This window comes from Vidua chalybeata, chromosome 3, assembly GCF_026979565.1.
Source record: "Vidua chalybeata isolate OUT-0048 chromosome 3, bVidCha1 merged haplotype, whole genome shotgun sequence".
Lineage (NCBI taxonomy): Eukaryota > Metazoa > Chordata > Aves > Passeriformes > Viduidae > Vidua > Vidua chalybeata.
The window spans coordinates 3990434-4007294 of record NC_071532.1 but is presented as its reverse complement, the minus strand read 5'-3'; the positions used below and the strand labels follow the sequence as shown (position 1 = coordinate 4007294).

Here is a 16861-nt window from a genome sequence, read left to right as displayed (position 1 = left end):
CCGGGCTGGATCCCGAGCACAGGTCCCTCTACATCCTCCCCCTCAGGGAGCACTCACAGCCTCAGACTGCACTTCACAAGCCAAAATCTGCAAATCCATGGCGCTCTCTAGTGTTTTGGTTCTGCCTGGGAGAAACACGAGCATCCCAAGGCACTGACATCATTCCACAGAGCGTGGTACAAGCATCCAGGCAGAGGGATGCCCAAGGCCTGCTGTTCATTCGGAGGAATTTGGCAGCGTTCAGGTTTGTTCTGGCTGGACTGCACCTCCTGGTGGATGCTGCTCCAGCTGCCTGGCTGTGGCCTCCACCTGCAGTGCCTCCAGTGATCTAAGCAAAACCAGGATTTTAAGCTACACTCGTGACGTATAGAGCTATTTCAGGAAAGTTTCTGATTGCAGGATTAGGTCCCTGCAGACCCTAAGTGTGATCCTGTCAGCTCCCAAACTGGCCATCAGTGATGTGTAACACACGTTGTCGTTTTGGGGAGCAAACCCAGAGGAAAAACCTGCGTGGAGGAGCTGTCCCAGAGACAGCTCCAGGGAGGGCTGTGGGACTGGGACAAGGGCAGGCACAGGGCAGGCTGAGGGCTCCCCTGGGACCTGCAGGTGCCATTAGCCATGAAGAACAGCAGTCTCCATGGAAACACCAGTCCTTCCCTAATGTCTCACCTCTCCCCATCACCACGTCATGGGGGACGAGACGAGGACAATGCACATTTGTGGCTGTTGAAGGCAAGCACAGTCCAAAATTGCAGCAGCTCTGAGTTGCTGTTAAACAGCTTGCTGGTCCCTTTGTTAATGGTTTTCTACTCTGATAACATGTGTCTCTTTCTCCTGAGCTTCCCTGAGGCTGACAATTCATGACAGAAATACAGCACGTCCCACAGACTCACAGCCTCAGGTCCAACTGTGTCTGCCAAGTGACAAGATCGATGTGGCAATTTGCTGCAGAACACGTGAGATTCCGTCTCCTCTCCCTCTTTTTTTCTCTCTCTCCCCTAATATACATTTCAAATTAAATCAGCATCCAAAGGGAGGAGACTCCTCTAGTGCCCAGGAGAATGTATTTTCTCCAAGCTCACAGCCCTGGCTGGTGACGGGGGGAATACTCTCGCACCGTGTAATTGATTTGATGCATGCCATGTTTCAGTGGCATAAACACCACCCCCTGCACTCCTGGCATTCCAGCAGCTCCAGCCTAAGCTCCTTGTTACTGGTGTGTTGGGAGTCCAGTGAAGACACTGAGTAGTTTTGACACGGAGATAAGTGCTCTTATCTTCAGCTCCCAACGTTGCTTCTTTGAATAAGCATTCTCAACAGTTTTCACTGATCGAGCTGCTCTTCAGCAAGGGACAGCACCAGGGGGAAGCCTTTTTAACCCCCCTCATTTCAGCAAACTTCTCTGCTGGGAGAACAAGCCAGGCTTGCCATCAAACCAGAGGACTTTCAGTGGGACACATCATCACAATTCACAGGGAATAAATTAGGGCCCCCTCCAGGCAACACACTTAAAACACCTGAAAAAACCACCCAGTTTAGGGTGATCTGTTGCTTTGTGGGCTTAGCAAGTCCCAGGCAGACATTCATCTCCAGAGCCTCGGATACAACTGCAACACACCAGCACAACTGTGCATTCAAACTGTGCTCTGCTGCTGAGAAACCTTCTCCTTTTGCAGCCAAAATGTGAGAATGTGAATTTGAAAGTATCTTTTAGGAACTTGGTGGCAGAACCAGAGGAAAACTTGGTCCTTCAAGTCACTCACCTCTTGCTGTAGCATGCTGCCAGAACATGGGAGTGAAAATCCTGCTTTTTGCTTCCTCTCTCCTCTTGCTGCAAGGCTGACTACAGACCACAAACCTGATCATTAAGCCACAACTCAGCTGGAGCTCAGGAAAAGCCCCACTGATGTGAATGGATTTAGGATTTTGCTCTCTGCTTCTCTACATGGAGATTAAATAAATATGTCCCTGCCATAAAGGTGCCACACGTCTGCCTGAGTTCAATGGGTTCTTTACAGTAAAGACACAGAGAAGTTGCAATGATTTCTAATGGTGTGGCAGAGGATGAGTTCTAGGGCCAAAACAATATTTCAGGCATTGTAAATCCAGTTCATCTGTCTTTAACAGATGGAACGGGCTTTGACAGGAAAAATGAGAAACCTAAAATAAAGAAAAAAATCCAGGACAATAAATTGCCAGAAGAAATTTTAAAAAATGCCTGAAATATATCAAGAGGGAGATGTCTAGAGAAACAGTAGGTCTCTGATGGACCCAGCAAGCAGAGGAAGCAATCAAATAGGGAGGTTACAACCAAGCCAAGCAATGTCTTTGCAATCAATATTCACACTGAAGTATGATTGGGGTTAGAAAAAGGGAGAAGAAAAATAGCTATTATGTAGGTCACTGTCTATGCTGAGACACCACCTGACATGCAGGAAAAAAGTAATAAGAGCAGCACTGGAAAAAATCGAGATGTCCTGTGGAATTGAATCAGCCAGACTGACAGCAGCTTTCTAAATGCACTGGCCAACAAAGTAACTGAGCTCCTGACAAGAATATGGAATTCATCTTCACACAGCTGTTACTGCAGAGGCATCCAAGAAGGCCGAGATCACTGGGGGTGAGCCTAAACAATTCTAAAATGCCCAGCCTAAGAAAAACATCTGAGAAAAGTCATGGAGCTTGAAATGAAAACTCCTCAGGCCAACTGCAGTTGCATTTATTTTTCTTTTAAGTCAGTGAAGTTACTCTGAATTTTAGTGGAGGAATCCAGTCTTGGTACTGGCCAGAGCATTCTGAAGAGTCTTTGAACTCTGGCAATGAAATATTCACCTGCACAAATCAAAAAGCCTCCACCTATATCCAGTTCCAACTGGATACCGAGGGTATTGAGAGAGAAGAGTTGCAGAGCTGTCTAAAACAAACATATTTTTGAATAATATCTTCTGAAATTGCCAGAGAGGAAATAAACTCTGTTTTATTGGGCTGAGTTGAAAAGCCACCTAGGCTGTGTATGCACTTCTATTTCAGGATGAAGTTTTCAATTTTTCCCCTCTTTACCACACAAAATGCCAATCACAAAGCAATCCTGTGTGTGGAAGACACAGGACTGCACACTAACCACTAAATTATATTGCCACAACAAGAGTGAGCACCCTGTGGATCCATGGGGCATGTTGACTATTAGTGCCTGAAGTGATGAAGAATAGACAGAAATAGGAACCACAGCTGGTGATCAAAGGCTCATTCAGGCTCCAGCTGTATAAATTACAACCTCTTACTGAGGAAGCTCAGTGATATATTCAAAAAGCAAAATGAGAAGCAAGTTGCAGATAACAATTGAAAGAAACCAGCCAAATACCTGACTCCCACCAACCAAACTTCTCTCGCTCTCAGCAGGATCAGAATTTTAGATTAGAACAAACAATTGCTCCTAATTTGGCTTGAGTATGACAGAGACGTGTTAAGGCACCTTGTGAGAGATACCTGGGAAAAAAGACATAGATATCTGACAGATGTGAGATATGGCTGTATCAGTCTTGACTTCTGGAGATACCCTAGTGTGTCACAAACTCTCAACTGTACAAACTATCTGAGAATCTGTATTTCTATCAATTTCATAGCTGCAGAGACATTTCAGAAGGGGGAAACATGCAGAAAAGCCAGATCTTTTTAATGCATCTCTTCTTGGGAGCCCCAAAGCAGCTGAATCCCTTGCCATTTTCCATATGCTGGGGCAGAATTTGTCTGGGAAATGGAGTATTGCAGTTTCCAGAAATCAGTATGTGAAATTAATCAGCCCAAATATCAGCCAACATTTACAAATCAAATAGCATTTAAATCTGATGAAAGTCATGACTGAAAATTCAGGGGCATTTGGAAAAGGATTGTTAAATTACAATTTCTCTGAAGTATTCGAGTCTAGAAAGACACTTAGACACAGGCAAAAAGGGACAAAACCCAAGTTAAAGAAATCTGATGAAAAATTCAGCTAAAGTCTACACCTCAACATCTTATTGTCAAAGCAGTATGAGCTGAGGCTCAAGAGAGCAGGTTGAATGAAGCCTTTGCTATCATGCAGGCTCTTGTGATCATTATCCTTTCTCCAGCATTTCCCACATGAAAAGCTATTTTTCAGCCTAGACTCAGCAGAGCTCTCAAGCATGTGCTGAACCCAGTCAAATCAAGACTGGACATGAAGGCAGCTCTCATTCCATCAGGCCTTATAAAGCTCACTGCAGAAGGGCCTGGTGAAGTTATATGGCTTGTTTCACATGTGAGGTTAAAGCTCCTCCTTATCCAAAAAAAACCCAAACCATATATTTAACCCACTTCAGCAGAGTGCCTAGTGCTGTCAGGAGCCTGACTGCACACAGGACTGAAGACAGGGCTACACTGGTTGTCTGCTCTTGGCAGAACCAAGCCAGCCCCAAGGAATTACAGCTTTTTACCCACTGCACTGAAAACTGTCACTGATGAGCCTTCTCCCACAGATAACCTGGCATTCTGCAGCTCAGTTTAACTGGGCACTGGTCCTTCTCTCTGCTCTGAAAGGCACAGAAAAAAAAAATTGCTCTAAGATATTTACCAGTGAAGTTCTCTGTGGAATACTAAAGAATCATGGAGATCAGAATGGACATAACAGAAGGACAGCATTTTCAGTTGACTGACTCCACCACTTTGCCAGAATGAGATTTTGGGACATAATGGCTGGAATAAAGTGCTGTCAGTCCAGGCTCTGAGGCCACCAGGATCCTCTCCTGGCACAAGGCAGTTTTAAGACAGCTTTGTGCTCCTCTAACCTGATTTCCCACTGGGGCAATTCATGAGCTCCTCTGTGCTATGTCTGCTGCCAACAGATGCTCCTGCAAGCAAGGGTCCTTGGAATGCAGGAATAACTCATCACCTTCTGCCAGGACACACTGACAAGAAGACAAGACTATCTAGGCAATTTTTTCAGTGGTTTTTACACCAGGATTTCTTGAGGCAAGGCTGAACACCATGGAAATACCAGCAGCTTTAAGGCTAATTTGCAAACTCAAGCAGCTACCCCAGATGTGATGTTAAAGGCCCTCCATGTCTGACAAGTGAGACTTTATTATAAACAGTCTTTATGAGGACTGCTTGAATTCACCTCCAGGGTTCTTTGGTCTCACAATTTTGTAGGAAAAAAAAATCATCTCCTTTACATTATAACATTCAGAAATCCACTTTCAGCACAGGAGCAAATACTGACTTATACTCATGCTGTCTCAAGTAGGTGCTTGCCTTTTTATAAACAAATTCACCTGCAGTGACTATAAAGCACTAACAAGGCTCCCAGGGAATGCTATATATGCACATGATACATGCCAGTGTGTTTTAGGAAAGTGATACAGATTTTGGAGATTAGAGGATAATAAAATGAAGAGAAATAACTCCTCATCTGAGTCTTCAAAGGAAAAGACTACTGAGAAAAAAATGTGGATAGACTCCAGCCTTATAGTAATTCCCTTCCATTCTGCATTTGGCATCAAGTTCTTTCTGATTTCTTTACTCAGGCATATTTTCCCTCAGGGGAAATTCATTACAGTTAGAACACTGCCCATGATTTCATAATACGTATTTATGGAGTTAATCATACTCACATCTCTCAAGGCATCTGTTGCTCTGCTTTGGTAAATTCCTCATTATCCCTGCAGGACAGCAGTGTCAATCCTGAGCCCTCCTACAGTATATGAAGCTGCCATGCTTCATATGCAAGGAAAGGAGATGTTCTTCGGGTGTGATCAGCACAGGCTGCCTGGTACAGCAGTGGGCAATTTGTAGTGTACAACAGAACTCTTCTGGTGTATTCATCTCCTGAACCTTTCCCTGTGTCTGCCTGCTAGACTTCCTCACAAGGGGAACCTTACTATGATAAACATCCAGCATCAGCCCACCTTTTCCATTTTAATTACTTCTTACTGGCCACTGTGGCAATGTAATTGGTCACACTGTAACACAAAGCTTTTTAGCCCTGCTCTTCCCTCTCCACTCAACTGCTGCAACTCAGTGATGCTACGGAGGCAAAAGTCTGGCTCAAACTGAGCTAATTCAAATTAAAGGAGTAAGAAATCACAGCACAGCAGCACTCCTCAGCAGACTCCAGCTTTTCCCACAGGTATCTCTGTCTGTCCTTCCAACATGTACAAACTTGCCTCTTGATGTGGATGCTGCAGTTTGGAAACAACACTTGGCACAGTGAGCACAATGAGCTCAGGGCATTTCTAATTAGAGCTGCTGCACCAGCATCATGTGTTTTAAAATACTGTTGTAATAAATCCTGCAGCTGCAGATTCAATATTTCATAAAGGCAGGCATGACCTTATAAGACAGAGTTTGAGGGGAAATTTGCTCTTAATTGAGTTCTGTAATAAAGCATTCCAGGGAGAAAGAGGACAAGCCTGCAAGCTGGATATGATCATTCAGTCCTGTCCTCCACTATGAATGGGAACAATTCAGCATGCAGGAAAGGAATTGCTTGATTTTAAGCAATATCTTTATAGTAAGAATTCCTCTAGACTTTCTCCAGTCTTAAGCACCACTTTATAGATTCTGGTTCCATGAGGAACTCCATCTACAGAAGAAATGTAGACATTTTACATTTCAAAGACAGCAGGCTGGGAAGTTCAAAATTATAATTTGTACTATGACAGTAACTATAACAGCTGAGACTAAGGTCTAATGGCACAAGTAGCCAGCACGTACCCACAAATAACAAGGCCCTGCTTTAAACAATAGAAAATGTAATAAAAAAATAATTAAGAGCTCTTTGGAGCTTCTGAGAGTCACTACACTCTCTTCTTACTACTTGGTGAGAACTTGAGCCAAGTTTGTTTTGTCTGGAAACACAGCAAAGAGCCTAAAGCCAACAGATTATGGAATAAAAGTAAGCAGGGAACCAAACCCAGGTTTGGAGTGGTGTTGAACTAACATGCCCAAAAGCATAACCCATGTTGGTGGAAGCTGAAGGACCTGAACCAGAACTCTGTTCTTAGGCAGCAAGACTTGTGGGATTCCCAGTCATTCTTACAACCTCTCACTCTCACAAGGATGAAGCTGGCCTGGGTGAAAAGAACAAAGGAAACACGGTGGTGCTGACCTGAGAACACACCACCCTCACATTCATACTTACCTTTGCATTCAGCAAAACTTCAAAGCAGACAGAGAGGTTGTTCTTGTTCAGAAATCCAAATTTAGACATCCAAATGTTTATCAAAGAATCCAAATATCTAACCTCAATTTAGAGTGCTGCTGCCACTCCCATTTAAATTCCACAGAAGCTGTGGCATACTCAAACTGTTGAAATTAGGCATTTATGTAACTGTCCAAACAGAAAAAATAAAGACTAAAAAAAGAGCCTTAACCCTGAGATCACTTTGTTAACTAAACAACAGTCCTCTCTGCCTTGTAGCTTTTTTTTTTTCCTTAAATAATCAAATTACAAATGTTATCCTCCATCACTCATTCAGGATTCAAGCTTGAGCTAATTGCAGAGGATACAAAACAACTGTTACAGGGACCTGACAGCAGTGTGCAACAGCAAAATCAATCCTGCCTTTGCACAGCTGATACAGATGGGAGGTAAATTTTTAAATACCGAGCCATCTTTGGATTCTGCAATAAAGAGAGAAAGCACTGGAACTGCCAGGGTCCATGTCCCAGGAAGCCTTTTTGCAAGAGTTACACAGACTGCAGGTGAAGCATCTGGTGTGGTACCCAGGGAACACAAACAGCCTGACCATCTGGAGGAGTTCAGACCCACAAAGCAACACCTGGGAGAGCGTACATCCCTGTAAAGAATCAAATTTTAAACCTTTTGTGCGCCTTGATTTAGAAAAACAACTAGACTCTGCCAGTAATCAGTAGAGAAGGACAGACACATTCAGCAAGCACATTGCTCCTTCCCATGAACAGCCTTCTAGGGGAACCCACCAGGAGGGAAGAGGTGAAGCCTCTCTAACTATTTTGGATTGTACAAATAATACTTAGGCAGTTAAAATTACTGCATGGAAGATCAGCTTGCCTATCTATGCAAAGATGAGACCAAGGCTGAAGCCCCATCAAGGATCTTTAGTGAGAACCTGCCTCAAAATCCATCCACTCTCAGTAACCTTCTCATGTACCATGAAAATCTTGAACACTTTTGCAACATAAACAGTAAAACTTGTTTAATAGCCATGCCAGCTTTCAGACTCTCCCAGCATGCTTGACAAAACTATGAATCAACAAAATAAAACAAGTTAGGGAGTGGCTCTAACTAAATGCCAATTACAGCAAGAAGAAATTCAATCTGCAGGAGCAAGTAACAGCCCTTTCTTCTTCTTTTTCTTTCTTTTCTTTTTTTTTTTTTTCCTTTTTTTTACCTGCTGTCTTTATGCTCAAGACTAAAATAGCCAATATAGATTTAATGCATGGAATCCCTGCAGTAATATGTACTTGATAATACTTAACAAAAGGGCCTGGGCTAAGTCTCATCAGCAACAATCATTCTTTACCAGACACAAATATCCCATAGGTGTGAAATGCAAACCTGCACAAGTGACACAGAGAAAAAAAAAAAACACTGTCCTGGGGTTCACAAGGCAGAAGCACAACTGTGAAATTACTCTGGCAGACACTGGCACAGCTAATAACATGATCCTTTCAATCACACACATTAGAGTCTTCATGGCATTTGTAATTTGTTAAAACTCCCAATCTGCCACTGCATTCTGAGGACAAGAGGAGGAAACAAACCTGTACTCTGCCTGCCTGCACATAGCTTGGCTCAGCAGCATTTTTCACATCTTTTCCAGCATTTCTGCAAAAATACCAGGCAGGTATTAGGGTGCAAGCAAGGAGAGTAATTTCTGTTGTTCACACATATCAGGGGACAGCAGCACAGGCATGCCAGGGAAAAGAGCTTTTGTGAGATTCCACACCAACACCTTCAGAAATACAGAAATTGTGATTCAGGTGGAAAGGTAAACCACTGGAACCATTTAAATGAACCCTGCATTGCTGAAATGCCAGTTGTGCAAAACTGCTGATATTTAATTTCGATAGATATATTGCATCTGGTGTTTATGGCTTTGTGCTGTTGCCAGAGAACCCCCAGGAGCTTTGGTCTGGGAGCCAGGCCAGTGTCTACCAAGTCTGTTGGACTGCTGTGGATACACAAAGATCCAATACTTCTCTGATTTAAAGCTTTCAGGCAGATTTTTCAGAGACTTTTGTTGTATTTATAGCTAGCACGTGTGGAGAGAAATAAACCAGTCATTCAAAATGCTGTGCCACTGTGAGCCTATTTCTTCCAGTTTCATATTTCAGTATCTTATTTTGAAGCACAGAGAACTGGAAATCTGGTTATTTTTACGTAAACACCCATTTGTGGATGGACAGAGGTTCAGTCAGGGAATGCCTCTCCATTAAGAAAGGAAAAGGCCAGACAGAGTTTTGTCACAAAAGCTGGAAATGTGACACTATTTCTGCAGATGGTCATGGTCTCTGTTACAGCCATGGAACAGTTAAGTGTTTTTCCTTCTCCCACACCTTATGGCATGGATTTTTGCCCTTCTGTTACAGAAAGCTCTGATGTGTCAATGGAGATGCCCCAGGTATTCTGATCCTTCAAGTTTTAAGGTTTTCTTCCGCTTGAAGGGACGCTCTCCATCCCTCCCTACAGAAAATCAAAAGAATTCTGATCATTAAACTGCTGAAAGATAAAAATTTTAAAATAGGAGGCTGTAGTCTAACAAAAATCAAACAGAATTACTAAAACCAAAGACTTTCTCTTCAGGGAATATTTTAAGTGTCTGCACAGACAAAAATATTAAACAAAAGTGTGCACAACTTTATTTTGTGGGGGCGTGCAGGATGTTGGGCCATCTGTTGAAAATGGAAGTCTGCCAAATACCACAGAGTCACACCTTGAGTCTGGAAGCTGAGCCTACATGGCAAATCCATACATTTCTTGTGGTGTCTGCATGCCATCAGCCTTTCCTTTACCTACTCCTCAGTTTTACACTTTCCTGGCTGCTAAACTGGATTGCTTCAGTTTTTACAAGGGCAGAGCCCAATTCTGCAAAGCACCATTGACTGCTGCAGAGCTGCTGGCAGGACACCTGGCTGCATGCTTGAAGGTTTTCAGAACTGGGGAACATAAGACAAGCAGTATTAGGAAGATCAGGGTCCCCACTCAAAGCATCAGGAAAAGGCATAACATTGTGTAGTTCAGGAAAAATTCTTCCATCTTGCATTCAGAAAACATAATCAAAGGGAAAATCTTTAAAGGCTGAACTTTTACACGCCACCAACTTATACCATGGGACAAAAACCTAGAGACTTCCATGAATATCTGACTTAATCAAAACTCTGCCATACTTTTGATTCACATAAACCTTGTGTCTAAGTAGTTGAGAGTATGGGATGAGAGTTTCCCTAGCTTGAAGAGTGGTTAATCAGGTCAGGACCAAGGCAACAGCAGTAAAACAAAATTTCTGGCAATCTCATTGAAAATCTCATACAGACTCCTCACCTTACCCCTGTCTACAGCAGAGAACTTTATGAACATATTGGCTAAACAGTGCAAAAGTCACCATTACAGTTGTTGAGCCTGAAAGTAAATAATTTCCAGCACCTACTGGCAATTGCCAAGATAACTGATCCAGACTGCACTTTTTAAAATTCAGAAACCCACCCAAACATTAATTCTGGCTTTCATAAATTTTCCTCAAATATAAAAATGATCCTTAAACTCTTCTATAATTTCAGTTGTTTTTTTTAATGCAGATTCCTGCTGACATACCCATGTTTTGGAGAAGTCCTTAGGAAAGTATCTGTTGTCATACACCACACCATTCATCAGCTCAAAAGCCAAATGGATTTCTCAGGACTCCTCCTTGTTTAGCCATCTTTCTCTGTAGTCCTCCCAGTGGGATAGAACGAAATTAAATTTAAATTAGGCTTTAAATTATTTAGTTGGAGATAATTGACTTTGGAAAGTCATACTGGAGCATGATCACCCCGGGAAGAAGCTGAACATGATTTGGGGTGGGGGAGCAGGAGAAGAGAGCTGGCATGCCTGGCCCAGAGGAGGTGTCCCTGCCCATGGCAGGGGGCAGGGAACACTGTGGTCTTTAAGTTCCCTTCCCACCCAAACCATCCTGCAATTCTATGTCACATTAGGTGTAGAAAATTTCTCGTAGTAAAAGGCACAAGCTGCTCTCTTTCATTCTGGTTGTGAAGAAAATAATTTCCTGCACGCCTAAGAATGGCATCCTTTTTTTTTTCTGGAAGGAATCAGGCCCTAAGGTGATTGAAAAACCTGGAGAACAAATTACCTCATTTCTAGAGGACCTATATTTTCCAAATAAAAGAAGCACAAGAAGCTTGGTGTCTATTATTAACTTACTGTGATTCCATGAAACCCTCAGTAAGGGACAAAGCTGGCTGGGCTAGAATGGCTGTGGTGGTAAAACCACAGCTTTTAACTTCAGAGTAGCACACACAGATTTCCTTGAGGAAAAGGTATTTTCTAGCTCAGTTACACCTGCATCTCTCGTAAAATTAGTCATTCATACCCACTTTAAGTGGCAACACAGAATGTTCACCATTCTTCTACTGCCCCTCTCTCTCTGGGCGTCATCGAGGACCATCATTCTCTCGGATTGATCTAGATGGACGCAGAGCGCTTTCTACAGCAGCTTTCCGGTCAACATCCCGGTTACCTTCTCAGAAAACCACAGAAGGAAAAAAAAAAAAAAAATCCCCTCGGACTGATCCGAAACGAAGCAAAGCGATGGCGGAACTGAGGGGAGCAGCCCCAAGCCCAAGGGCCCGGCCGCGGCACCGCGCTCGCTGCCGAGCGGGCTCCGTCCCGCCAAAGCCGCGCCCCGGTGGGCTCGGGGCCCGTCCCCGGGGCGGAGGCTCCGCTCCCCCCGCCCCAACGCCGGGATCGCTCCCGCCCCATTCCGGCTCCTCTCCCCTGCGGGCCCCGCCGCGGCCTGGGCGCGATGGCGCGGCCTGAGGGGCCCCCGACGCTGCCCGAGCCCCTGCGGCGGCGGCTCGTCTCCTTCAGCAGCTCCGTGTTCAGCGACAGCCACCGCGCCGCGCTCAGCGACGTCCCCCGCGCCCCCCCGGGCTTCCCGGGCTACCGCGCAGGTACAGCGCGGGGCCGCGGCCTCGGGCCGGCCGGGCGGCGGCGCCGGGCCCGGGGCTCTGCTGCGCGGCCGGGCCCGGGAGAGGCCGCGCCGGGACCCGCCGGAGGCACCGCTCGCAGGAGCTGCTTGGGCCGCCGGCTTTCTCTTTATGGACCCTGCCTGGCGTGGTGGCCGATGGCCGCGGCCGGCCTGTCGCCGGTGGAGCTTGCGGGCCAGCCCGCGCCCCTGTTCAGACCTCGAGCGAGAGTAGCCATGGCAATGCGCGCAGTACGGCTGCACAGAGAGGCTGCAGTGATTTCAGCCGATAAATCCATTCTAAGCCGATCAAATTAATCGACAAGACGTTCTTATTTCAAGACAGGAGTTCCCGCTTCCTTTGTGTAACACTGCTAACGCTTATTAGTTCTTTCATTTATCAAACACTTCACCATTAGCTTCTATCTTTAGTCTTTTTTTCTTTGGCTTGCTGGGTGAAGAGCACTTCTGTGTTAATATCCAATCCACAGAAACCAATTGCGAATTACTGGACATCGGGATTTGAAAAATTCAGTTTTATGCATACGTATCTTGGGGAGTTGCTGTAGCAACAGCCATTGCAATACTGTCTGGCTTTTGCATTAATTTTAGCAATCCCAGCAAATAAGCATTAATTTAATTTAGGGATAGAAAAATTAATTAGAATTGGCTTATATTGCTTAAACATTCATCCAAACATAGTTCTAGAACTTGTGCAGAATTTATAAATAGCAATGCCATGTCAAGGAGACCTTTAACATACCTAAATGTTGTGATCACAATTGAAATTTCGACTCTTGGTTTCTCTGCTTTTAAGTAATTTTTTCCTTAAGTCTGACCTTGTAGGTCTATTATAAAGTCATAAGTACAGAATTTACTGCCCACATGTTGCAGTTTGAGACTTGGTTTTCTCTACATTGTGTTGTGTGATGCATCTTGTTCTCTACAGACCCGAAAGGATGAGCTTTAGTTTGACACATATTTGAAACTCTTATCTTGTAAGAATCAGACAAATTACTGGCTTCCATCCAATTGTCTGTTTAAATAAAAGGTTGAAAATGAAGAGTGGGCCATGCAAGCCTGCTCTCTAGCAGCTCTCTTGAGATAAGCCTGTCAGAGATGGTGGAGTAAGCTAAAAGCCCCAGGTAATCAACAGTTGGACACAGCTTTAATATATGACTAAATTATAAAATGCTCTGTCCCAGGACCCAAAAGGTGCCTTGGATTCCAGGAAATCATGTAACTCCAGATACGGTGTGAAGATTTTCTCTGGATAAATAAAAATATGTTTCTTAACATTTAATTTGACTGGGAAGAGTCAAATTATTGCCCTGCATGAAGCTAAGATGGAGTAGTATCCTGTCATTTTTACAGCTGGAGTGTTAAAATCTTCTTTCTCTCTGTACAGATTGTGAAATCCTTTCCAGTTTGCCACTGCAGATGTCCCTCTATTTCAATGTTTATTTCTTCCCATTTTGGTGGCTCATCACAGTTGCCATCCTCTACCTGAAGGTGAGAAGGAAGGCAAGTGCTGGTTTGTAAATGTATGTTACATCAAACACGTCCTAGTGTGGGATACAGCTCACTGGAGTTAGAGGTTTTTACATTGATTTGGGAATTCATGGAAACTGGAGGTTCAGGAGTGTTTGAATGCCACTACTGTCAGCTGAGGGTGGCAGAGAGTATCTTCATTTAATCACAGACAGCACAACAGAAACTTCCACTTTCTTCTTCCCCTCCAGTATCCAGCCTTATCGGATTATTACAAGTTCATCCTGGTCACCATCATGATCCTGGTCTCTCTGACAGAGCTCATTCGACTCTACCTGGGATATGTGGGCAATCTCCTGGAGAAAGTAAGTTACCAGATGTACACTGTAATTTCTGCAAGAATTTCTGCTTTTGGGAGTTGAGCATTAAGTGGCAGGCGTTTTATTTAAGAGATTTTAAGTTGAGGACATGGTTATTTCTCTTCAGTTGCACTCTGCATCTTCTGTTCTCTTGGCATTGGCTTCCACTTAATTTTGTGAATTTCAAGTAGTTTTCCCTCAGAAGAGAGCTCTCTCACTCCCTAAAATTGTTTTGTCAAAATATAAATACACTTAAAAACACAGGATATGGAAATATGAAGCCACCTCACTTTGCCTTTCCACATTATGTGCTGGCATTTGAAAAATTAAAAAGAATTGTGTTTTCTTCACAAGATTTTGGACTTTTTCATCCCAGGTGTCGGGTTTTTAATAGGTGATGTCTCCCTGTTATAGGTCCCTGAGCTGGCTGGGTTTTGGCTCCTGACTCTCCTCCCGCAGTTGCCTATAATTCTCTTCTTGCTATTTAATGAAGGTCTGAAAATCCACTCTCTGGAGCGAGCCGTCCACATCATCTTCGCCGCCTTCCTCTCCTTCCAGGTGGTCGCGGCGTTTTTCACCCTGAAAAGGATGGTGAACACTCTGGCCACTCGCTTCCGCCTGACCGAGTTCCACCGCCTGGAGGAGCAGCGCCCCGCGCCTGGCCCGTACAGCCTGGCCACCGGGAGCGGCTCCCGGGGCTGCTAGAGCCGCAGTGCCGGCCGAGACCGCGCCCCGAGGGCTCAGCGGGTGACAGAGCCCAGCCCAATGCGGCCGCACTTCTGTTCACGTTTTCTTGGGCCATTCTTCGCCTTCTTGCCTCGGAGGTGTCAAAAAAGTAGATCTTGAGCCAACGTTAAACCTGAGAGGCTGGAGCTCCTTTCTGCGAGGAAAATCAAAGCCAGTTGCATAACTGACTTGAGTGGACTATTTGTGGACTGAGTAGATTTGGAGAGTTTTTACGTGTTACAAAGTTGTGGCATTAAAAAAAAAAAAAAAAACAGAAGCCTTTTTCCTCACTGTTTGCACAAAATTCTTTTGTTTACAATAAATCTTTTCTACACTTTTTTGTGTTGGTACCAGTTTTGTCTGTTTTCCAGATATGTTGCACATATTTAGTGTCTGATGCTTCAGTTAGAGAAAAAACCCAACCCAAAACCAAACTGGAAACAAAAGCCCCAAGAGATCTCGAGGCTCAAAAAGAAGTTAGTGAACAAAGACTACACTTTCAGAGATGGTCTTCCAGGTAATTCCAGCTCTTAGAAATTCCTCACTGCTATACTAGGCATGTAATTTCAAAGGTATTCATGCCACAAAACTCTTATGCTCATCTCCTTTGGCTTAGTTACAGTTCTAACTAGCAAGTCAGAGAGGTGCAAATTTCCCAGACAGAACAGTTACAAAATTAGAGCCAGTAAAAAAATAGGTTTATGTCACTGAAAGGCAGAACCCGTTTTTCCCAAGCCAGGGCAAATACCAAGGTTCTCTTAATTCCTATTATGTGTATTAAATTTTAGGCTATCTTCTGCAGTTTTGGTAATGGCTAAAAGTTCACTTTTTCTGTCAAGGAGTGATGGAGATCAAACATTAAAATAAATTTTTCACCAGAATCCTTTGAGACCTTTGAGCAGGGCAAGAGTTGTCAGTTTTGAAAGCTGGCACAAGCATGCAAACTGCTCAAAGGATTGGAAGGAAGATGAGTCTTAACGTGAAAAACGCACATTATGCTTAAAGCTGTTGAATATTTAAAGCTTACAGAACCCCAAGTGAGACAAAGGCATTAGCTTTTGTTTTTTACCAAAATGGTTCATTTTCCTTTCAATCCATGAATGGATGGGACAACGAATTACACTAAGTTTGCTTCTTCATTTCATTATTACAAAGCTTTTGTTATCAGAATACATACCTCTTTGTTTTAAAGCAAATTACCATCTTGGATTTTTGCACAGAAAGAGAGGATTTCTCTAAGAGGCTCTAAGAGTGTCTTTTAACAGTTAATACAAAACATTTAGAGCCCTGTAATCAGAGCCTGAGAGGGACACACTGAGGTTTAAGCAGAAGTTACAGCATTTCAAAAATACTTTTCCAGCATTAGAAAATCCTTGTCAAAGCATTCTTAACTGATGCAGAGGGAACATTGGGCATATTTTTAATGTCAACCAGTTACACGACTGGAGAATGCTAAAAACAGGCTGAAGGAAGGTTTTTAACACTTAAGTACATGAAATACAACATGAAGCTGAAAAAGTCAACCATACACCAATGCTGGCAACAAGGAACTGGCCTCCAGGCTAAGGCCAACTCAAAATCCTTGCTTTTAGTCATAAAGAAATGATGCATTTGGAAGATCAAATTGCCATGCAAGACAACTGGAGCCAAAGACACAAGGACACACAGTTCTTTGGGGATGGGGAGGAGGAGAGGGAAACAGAATTAAGAAAAAGACTGTTAGAAGTAGAGTTGTCTGGAAATGGTAAAGATAGAAATCAGCCTGTGAGGTAAATCTTCAGCAACATATTTGATAAACACAAGATCTCTACCTACGCTCTTCCTAACAGATCTGCTAGTCTATTTTTAATTTCATAATTATCAGTCTTAATTTCACAATGAAACTTCCCTTCAGTTTCCAAATTTCACAAGAACTGGTGAGGCATCATGGAAGCAGGAAAAAAATACACAAGTAGAACATGAGAATTTAAGATTCAGCAGAGCAAGTATTTGGGCAGCGAGGGCAGTTGGTGGATTTCCTCACCTCTAGAGAATAGATGGAAACCAAAATGAAAGGAAGGAACCCAAAACCACCGGAAACATGTGGGAGTTCACTGAGCAGCACCC

At 43.6% G+C, this 16861-nt stretch overlaps 1 protein-coding gene across 2 annotated transcripts; it reads left to right on the top strand.

Moving 5' to 3' along the window:
* The first annotated feature begins 11648 nt into the window (after positions 1 to 11648).
* On the top strand, positions 11649 to 15093 carry TMEM17 (transmembrane protein 17). Of its 2 annotated transcripts, none has more exons than XM_053938231.1 (4): positions 11649 to 12165; positions 13588 to 13703; positions 13922 to 14035; positions 14444 to 15093. In XM_053938231.1, the coding sequence occupies exons 1-4, from the start codon at positions 12018 to 12020 to the stop codon at positions 14732 to 14734; spliced, it is 669 nt and encodes a 222-aa protein (XP_053794206.1). In that variant the 5' UTR covers positions 11649 to 12017; the 3' UTR covers positions 14735 to 15093. The 2 variants fall into 2 exon arrangements, with proteins under 2 accessions (XP_053794206.1, XP_053794208.1); XM_053938233.1 differs by having other exon boundaries at positions 11869 to 12165; positions 13588 to 13691.
* Positions 15094 to 16861: the final 1768 nt, after the last annotated feature.

What these genes read in the sequence shown, in the direction of transcription:
- TMEM17 (XM_053938231.1), top strand. Translation starts at nt 12,018, where the DNA reads ATGGCGCGGCCTGAGGGGCCCCCGACGCTGCCCGAGCCCCTGCGGCGG. An exon ending in ACCTGAAGGTGAGAAGGAAG is followed by an intron (nt 13,704 to 13,921) that starts GCAAGTGCTGGT and finishes CTTCCCCTCCAG; the next exon opens with TATCCAGCCTTATCGGATTA. An exon ending in TGGGCAATCTCCTGGAGAAA is followed by an intron (nt 14,036 to 14,443) that starts GTAAGTTACCAG and finishes TCCCTGTTATAG; the next exon opens with GTCCCTGAGCTGGCTGGGTT.